General features: G+C 39.0%; 1 protein-coding gene across 1 annotated transcript; it reads left to right on the forward strand.

Annotated features, from left to right (window-relative positions):
• Positions 1-323: 323 nt before the first annotated feature.
• Positions 324-7,798, forward strand: LOC119423142 (B-cell receptor CD22-like). The gene is made up of 9 exons (XM_037690553.1): positions 324-741; positions 835-1,065; positions 1,551-1,820; positions 3,419-3,673; positions 3,754-3,876; positions 4,215-4,475; positions 5,083-5,167; positions 5,261-5,321; positions 7,625-7,798. The coding sequence occupies exons 1-9, from the start codon at positions 324-326 to the stop codon at positions 7,796-7,798; spliced, it is 1,878 nt and encodes a 625-aa protein (XP_037546481.1).
• The last annotated feature ends 508 nt before the right edge of the window (positions 7,799-8,306 follow it).

Raw genomic sequence — 8,306 nt, forward strand, 5'->3', positions numbered from 1 at the left:
TATTCACGTTCAGCACGTTTTTCTAAAACTTTTTTCCTGAACGGCTAATTACTGGTTTTAAACCAATTTTAAAAGCTTTCTTTTTTTTGTGAGCAAGGGTGTTAAGTAGTTTTTATTTGCTTTGTTTTGCCTATTAATATGCAGAAATGCAATGATGAAAATTTAATAGCTTAAGATTTTTTTCTAAATATTTTGTGCTTTCAAAACGGTTTATGCTTTTATAGTTGCTCATAGAGATACGTATAAATGATTGACTCAAATATATCTCCAGGTTTTAATTATTTATTTACTTGTACATTTAATTATTTACTTTTTTTCCGGAAATGCTCAGGCTTTACATGTTATCATATACCATAAGTATTGTTCTTCTAATTGTGCTCAATCTTGCAGCTGTGCATGGTGGGAATGGCTGGGGGGTGACTTGCGGTCCTCTTCAGATCTGTGCTTTAAAAGGATCCGCAGTAACAATAAACTGCTCTTATGAATACCCGCTCCAAATAAATGGCAAAAATACAGAAGTTGGAGAAACATTCTGGTTTATAAAACAAACTAATTACATGTATGTGGATTTGAAAACTGATCCAACTTTTTCAAACCGCGTGCAGTATCACTGTGTGAACCACGTTTGTCAGCTTTCTATTACTGATCTGAGGGAAAGTGACTCAGCTGAGTACAAGTTCAGGTTCACAACAAACTATGGAAAATATACTGGTTTACCAGGAGTCACGTTGTCTGTAACAGGTAACAGTACTGAATGTCTTTTTCAACATGATTCACTCACTACAATAAATCTGTTCGTATTCGGTACATTCAACATGAATTTGTTTGTTTTAGATCCACAGCTGCAGGTTATTGCGAGGAGATCAACTGACTATCAGTATCCTCCCAGGACTGAGCTAACATGTCACAGTGACTGTCAGCTGCCGGATTCTGTTTCCTACATCTGGTTCAAGAACAAAAAACGATTAAAAGAAAACAAAAGGCATATATTGCAGCAATTTGATAATGCAGATGCATTTTACTGTGCCTTGGAAGAATACGCCAAGTTTCCATCTCTCGCAGCGTGTAAGTTCACCTTCAGTCCGATGAGAGAATAAAGTCTGAATTAAATGTCGTAATATATATTATTTTACAATGACCAAAACAGTTTTGGCTTGGACTTTCTTTTCATAAACAAAGTACAAATTATATTTTTTTCATTATCAGTATTTTTTTTTTCATTCAACCTTTATTTATACAGATAAATCACATTGTGCCTCGAAGACTCATTTACAAGTGTTTGGACAGACAAAAACGTAATGAAAATGACAACATGTATAGGAGTTGGAGGGGAAAAAAATCCTAACAGACTCTCATTCCTTGGCTGAGTAAAGATAGCCTGAAATTGAAAAAAACTCCCCGCACATAAGCACATAGTGACGCAGACATTCTGCAGGGGAGGGGAGACGACATATGATTATTACTTTTAAAAGGTGTGTGTGGGGGGGGGGGGGTTCTAAACCATGTGATTTTATTGCATTTTCTATTTAAATTCTGTTTGTTTTCTCCAGATGTTTCAACTAGTCTCTTTGTGTCTGTTTCTCACTTTGGTGAGATCTTGGAGGACAGCTCAGTGACTCTGACCTGCAGGAGCAATACTTACCAAACACCCCCCAAATACACCTGGTACAAAAAACATGGCAGCCAAGATTTTCAACAACTTAGTAAAGAACAACAACATGTCTTCAGCTCCATCAAGCCCTCTGACTCTGGAGTGTATTACTGCCTAGCAAAGTATCCCAGAAGCAGCATTTCTTCAAGTTTAGAAATCAATGTGAAATGTGAGTAAAATAAACACATTACAACGTTAAATAAGTAAAAGATATGATTAATTAAAGTGTGACTTTTGATTTTTGCTTTGTTGATTTTTTATTTTTTATTTAGGGTAGAGTTCTTAAAATTAAAATAATACTTTATTGTATTGCTGAAGTCTCAGCTTGATCTTTGAGGAAAAATTAAGAAGTCATTCACAAATTAAAAATAAAACTTTGTAAGCTCAACCATTCAGGTAGATAACAACAAAAAAGGTTAAAGCATGCAATCTGAACCAGTTTATTCAAGTGAGAAATGTTTCATCTCCCATCCAGAGGACTTCGAATGTCAGCCATCATTAACAGCAATCAAATGTTTTAGGTCAGATGGCCAACTTACTACTCACAGAAACAACCTGAGGACAACCAAAGACAAAGTGGCTCAGAAGAAGGGTTGTCCTCCGGATGGGGATGAAAAGTTTCTCATTTAAAGAAACTGCTCCAGATGTTATGATTTAACTTTTTTGTTGTTATCTACCTGGATGATTGAGCTTACAAACCTTTTTCTGAACCATTTTGGCCTTGGTTGTCCTCCGGCTGTCTCTGTGAGTAGCAAGTTGGCCATCTGGCCTAAATCATTTGATTGTTGTACATGATGGTTGATTGTTTTGGACGGGTGGGCCCTGTTTGCATGTTTCAAGCCAACAGGAGGTTGAAATGAAGGCTACCTATGGACAGATCTGGTTGGCAGGCCGAAGACTGACAAAGTCTTTCGGACAGGGGATACGAAATGTTTCTCACTTAAAGAAACTGGTCCAGATGACACGATTTAACATTTTTTGTCATTCACAAATTGAACTATCCATCCATCAATCCATTATCTTTACCCGCTTATTCCATTTTTGGGTCACGGGGGTTGCTGGTGCCCATGTCCAGCAATCACTGTGCTAAGGGCGGGGTACACCCTGGACGGGTCGCAAGTCCTTCACAGTGCCACATAGAGACAAACGAGACAAACAACCATTCACCCTCTCACTCACACCTAGGGACAATTTAGAGTTACCAATCAGCCTAACATGCATGTTTTTGGTCTGTGGGAGGAAACCAGAGTACCCGGAGAAAACCCACACATGCACAGAAAGAACATGCAAACTCCACCCAGAAAGGCCCCTGGACCGGGGTTTGAATCAGGGACCTGCTCGCTGAGAGGCAGCAGCTCTACCAGTTGCGCCACCGTGCTGCCCAAATTGAACTAATAGCTTGAAAAAAACACTTTATTAGATCAAATATTTTTCTCAAAGGTAAGATTCTGTTGTTGTTGTGAGTTTGTACTACAAAGTACATTTTTGGGTCTCAGAGTTCGTTTGTTTTACGTCAGGTTACCGATACTTAGACTTACTGAGCTGCAACAGCGATGGTCGACATTTTCTCTGCCTGGTCCAGTTTTATCCTGCTCTTAGTGCATCCAAAGGTCAAATAGGATTCATTTATTTGATTTTCCTTCAGACCAGTTTAGAAACTTCATCAAGCTATTTTCATATTTTGGTATTCGTGACACAAATGAGTTAAACATACATTTTGTCCAAGTGATCTATTTAAGTCATAATAATCTGTGTTCATGAATGCAGATGGTCCAAAGTTCTCCTCCGTGTCAGTGAGTCCCTCTGGTCCAGTAGAAGAGGGTAAACCACTGAATCTGACCTGCAGCAGTGATGCTAACCCAGCAGCTTATTACTCCTGGTACAAGGACAATAAATTCCTTTCATGGTCCAGAGATGTTAATTTTCCCTTCATCACCTCTGAAGACAGAGGAAACTACCTTTGCATGTCTGAAAATCGCTATGGACAACTCAACTCTTCATCTCTGTTTGTGGATGTTCTCTGTAAGTTATCATTATTTTAAAAAAATCATGTCTGTATAGGCTAATGTTAATAATTCCGTCTTTGTTGTTTTGTTTCTCAGATGCTCCAAAACTTGCCTCTGTGTCAGCGAGTCTCTCTGGTGATATTGTTGAGGGTAGTCCTCTGAATCTGACCTGTAGCAGCGATGCTAACCCAGCAGCTAATTACACATGGTACAAGCAAGGTGAACCTGGACCTGTTGGTGTCAAAACACAGCTCATCTTCAGTTCAATCAAACGATCCAAGTCTGGACTGTACGTCTGTAAAGCCTTCAACTCCAGGGGAGAAAAAACTTCTTATGAAGTCAAGATTGATGTTAAATGTGAGACTTTTTATTGTTCATTTGCAATTAGAAAATGTATTGTACCTTATAACATTCTCATAGTCATCTTATGAAGGATACATACTATTTAACATAAAATCTTGTTGCTAAAATTAAAATTTGACGTTTGCCCAGCTACTACAATTAAGGATTTATGTATATCCCTATAATGCTGTAAGCAAATTTTCCTTCTCTTGCAGATGCTCCAGATCTTCCCTTTGTGTTGATGAGTCCTTCTGGTAATATCATGGAGGGCAGTTCAGTGACGCTGACCTGTAGCAGTGATGCTAACCCGGCAGCTGAATATACCTGGTACAAGCAGGAAGAGAAATCGCCAAAGATTTCAGGACAAAACATCACCATCAACAACATAAAACATGAGCACAGCGGAAACTATTCCTGTAAAGTTCACAACAGATTGGGACATAAAAACTCCACGGTACATGTGGCTGTTGTGGAAGGTAAAGTTTCATGTCCATCATCAGATGCTAAAGTTCACCATAAAATTTGAATGGGAAGATGCCTATAAACAAAATCAAATAATTAAAAAAATATATATTTTAATTATGCTTTTTTGGGATAAAATGTGCCCTGTGATGGACTTGCGACCCGTCCAGGGCGTACCCCGCCCCTCGCACAGTGATTGCTGGACATGGGCACCAGCGACCCTCGTGACCCAAAATGGAATAAGCGGGTAAAGATAATGGATGGATGGATGGGATAAAATGTAATTATAAAACAAAATAAAACAGTCTAATTGTTGCTATTGCCATAATGACCATGGTTATTTGGCATATTAACAGTGTTTGAATACCTCAACCTAAGGTAGCAGGGTTCCAAGTTCCTTTGTGGGTCTGAAGTTGAAAAGTTTGGGAACCATTACTTGAATTTTAAGTCATGGAAAAATGATAGTTTGCTTTAAATGCCAGCGATAATCATCAATTTGTCAACAGCAAAAGGTGGAGGTTTGAGCTACGTGCACCTAATAACACAGAAAAGTGTGTTTTTGCCAAGTAGTCTGAACAAGGCCCATTTTAATCCAGTTTAATCTTGATTTCACATTTCCAGCGGCATGGAAGTCAGTAGTCACTGGAACATCAGTTATGGTTCTCATCATCCTCATCATACTTGTCCTTGTTTTCTTTTTGATGAAGTGAGTTTGTCTTTCTTACTTCAAATCTTTGCTATTCAGCCATATTAGCTGCCAATTTGGTAACTAGGTGTTTTTTTTTTGTTGTCAAAATAGAAAGCGAAAACCTTCAGGACCTTCAAGTGAACATGGAAAAAGACCTGACACCAGTGAACAGGTGAGGAACATCAGATGAATGAAAACCGTTCTGACTTCTGTTAGGACCATTCATTTAGTGCAGACAAGGTACAGGAAAAGACGAACACGTCAACAGTTTTGTTAAAAATGAATACTGTATTTGGATTTTTTTTTTTTTTTTGACAATTGTGTGTAACAAGTAAAATAATTCCCAGTTTATTTTACAAGCCCGAAAAAAGTTAAGTCAGGTCCTCTGGATGGTTTGTTTGTCGTTCATCCAAAGGACTTCATCAGTCCGAGGAGCACACTCAGTCTTTTAAGCAGCACACGCACAGAGGGCCAACCAGTTTAATGGTGATATCTGGAGTCCACCCTTTCCCAGTGGTTCAAAACATCAAGCTCATACTCAGTAATTCAGGTAATAAAGCCAGCAAAACAGAAACCAGCTTATCACCATCAAACTGGTTGGCCCACTATGCGAGTGCAAAACTTAAAAGACTGAGTTTGTTGCAGCTCCTCAGACCGATGAAGTCTTTTGGATAAAAGACAACGTTTCAACAAACAAGAATCCGTCCAAAGGACCTGACTGAAACTAATTAGATTTTTTTTCTACCTGGATTTATTGAGCATGCGGGCAGCACGTTGGATCAGTTGGTAGAGCTGCTGCCTCTCAGCGAGCAGGTTACCCCGGTTCAAATCCCGGTCTGGGGGCCTTCCTGGGTGGAGTTTGCATGTTCTCTCAGTGCATGTGTGGGTTTTCTTCAGATACTCCGATTTCATCCCACAGACCAAGAACATGCATGTTTGGTAACTCTAAATTGTCCCTAGGTGTGATTGAGTGTGTGAATGGTTGGTTGTCTTGTTTGTCTCTTTGTGGCCCTGTGATGGACTGGAGACCTGTCCAGGGTGTCCCCTGCCTCTTGCACTGTGATGGCTGGACATGGGCACTAGTGACCCCCGCAACCCAAAAAGGAAGAAGTGGATATGGATTATTGAGCATGCATCAGGATATGGATTATTGAGCATGCATCAGGGTATTCCAAGTTTACTTGGGAAGACACCGTTATGCAATATTGAGCTTAGGTATGTTTTTTGACAGTAACAATGAAATTACACGTGTATTTTTGTAGAACATTCATTAAAATTTGCATACCTGCAGCCTGTGATGGGAAGGTGTTTCTTCTTGAATTATAATCATTTAGCTCAGCTCACTAAAAAAATGCTGATTTTTGGTGAACTGAGTCCAATGATCAGGATCCTCTAAAATAAAATAATAATTAAAAAAACAACCTGGATGTGCATGTAAGTTTGACGTAGCTTTTATTAGAATGCTGTTGGAGAGCTGAAAGAGTTAGCTCTTTTTATTTGTTTTGGTGAGCCAGATGCTCCAGCTCTAGGGTAAATGAGATGCACCAAATTTAACTCTAAGACTGAACATCATGGTGATGCACAATGATGGTGGCAGAGAGTGGTGAAGGCTACACAGAAGTCTGTTGGAGTCAGCCTCCCCACCATCACAGACATCTACACCACTAAATGCAGGAAGAGGACCATCTGCATCATGAAGGACTCCACTCACCCAGCACACACACTTTTTGCCACGCTCCCCTCAGGCAGGAGGTTAAGGACCATTAAGTCTAGAATCACTAGACTGAGGAACAGCTTCTACCCTGAGGCTGTTAGACTACGTCCATCCATCCATTATCTTTTACCCATTCCATTCCATTTTGGGTCACGGGGGACTCATGAATCTCTAACAAGGATAACCACTGTGAAAAAAAATCACATCATGTTGCTGCTGATCTGTTTCATGTTGCTGTGTTCATTCATGCTCATCTGCTCACACAGACTCATGTTCGTGCTGCTGTTCAGCATATTGTTTTTATGCTACAAGTGCTTAGTATATTTTTAGTTGATGTTTTTCTTAGTTCATATTTTAGGTTTTATTACTGCTTTTCTTTTACATTTTAATACTTTTGTTGGATGTAACTGGGACCCTGTGTACACAGTTTCGTTCCACCACATGTACCACATGTGGTGTACAACAAATAAAGAACCTTGAATCATTGAATCCTTGAATGATCCTGCAACTTTCATAAAGTAACCATAAAAGTTTATGTGGCTTTTATGTTTATGAGTCCTGAAGCACACCAGAAACAGAAATAATACGACTGTATCTGAACTTTAAAAGACTTTAAAACCAGATCCACACATTCAGAAAATGAATGAATTATCAAGATACGGTTTCCTTTGAAGAGCCATACATTTCATCTCTACCAACAATGGTTTCTGCAGTTGAAATGTCAGGACATTAATGATCTAGAAATGCATTTGTCCCTGCAGTGTGAACCCCATCAGTCAGAGGAGCAGAAGGACCTTCACTATGCCAGTGTGCGATTGATGAGGAATCCAAATGATTGTCTCTATATGAACACGAGATCCAACGGAGCCTGTAGACTTGGGCAGGAGGAAAATGAGAGCGTAGAGTATTCTATGGTCAATTATAGCCCGAGGTAAGACCTTGTTCTCTCAGAACATCTTACTCATTTAAAACCGAATAATGTATATATTTAGAATAACATTTTTAAAAACTGAGAATTGGATGAACAACAGGGGAAAAAGTGCCGAAGTTGTCTTTTATAAAATGTAAATATTTACAAATATAACATTTCATAATTTGTACTGTTATCCTTCACAATCACTCTTTCAGGACTGAAGCTTAGGAAGTCGTGGATCCATCAACAGTGTACAGTGTGGTCCAGACAACAGAGGCTCAGAGACCTGTTGAAGATCCATCTACACTGTCAATAAGTTCAGATGAACTCTTGTCTGGATGGTCCCCCAAAATCCCAATATAAAGTCAATACTTGGAAAATATATTACTATTCTTTAGATGTTACTTGATGTTACCATATTTTTTAGCTGCAAGAATCTTCTACTGTAGGACTGACAGGATATTGCCAAGCTACTTGACAGGGTTTCAAAAAAAAAAATAAATAAATAAAAACTTGACAGGGTTTTCTGT

Source organism: Nematolebias whitei, chromosome 16 (assembly GCF_014905685.2).
Source record: "Nematolebias whitei isolate Nwh7 chromosome 16, NemWhi1, whole genome shotgun sequence".
Taxonomy (NCBI): domain Eukaryota; kingdom Metazoa; phylum Chordata; class Actinopteri; order Cyprinodontiformes; family Rivulidae; genus Nematolebias; species Nematolebias whitei.

Coding starts and splice junctions, on each gene's coding strand:
- LOC119423142 (XM_037690553.1), top strand. CDS start 324: ATGCTCAGGCTTTACATGTTATCATATACCATAAGTATTGTTCTTCTA. Junction 1,066..1,550: donor GTTTCCATCTCTCGCAGCGT/GTAAGTTCACCT, acceptor TGTTTTCTCCAG/ATGTTTCAACTAGTCTCTTT. Junction 4,476..5,082: donor ACATGTGGCTGTTGTGGAAG/GTAAAGTTTCAT, acceptor TCACATTTCCAG/CGGCATGGAAGTCAGTAGTC.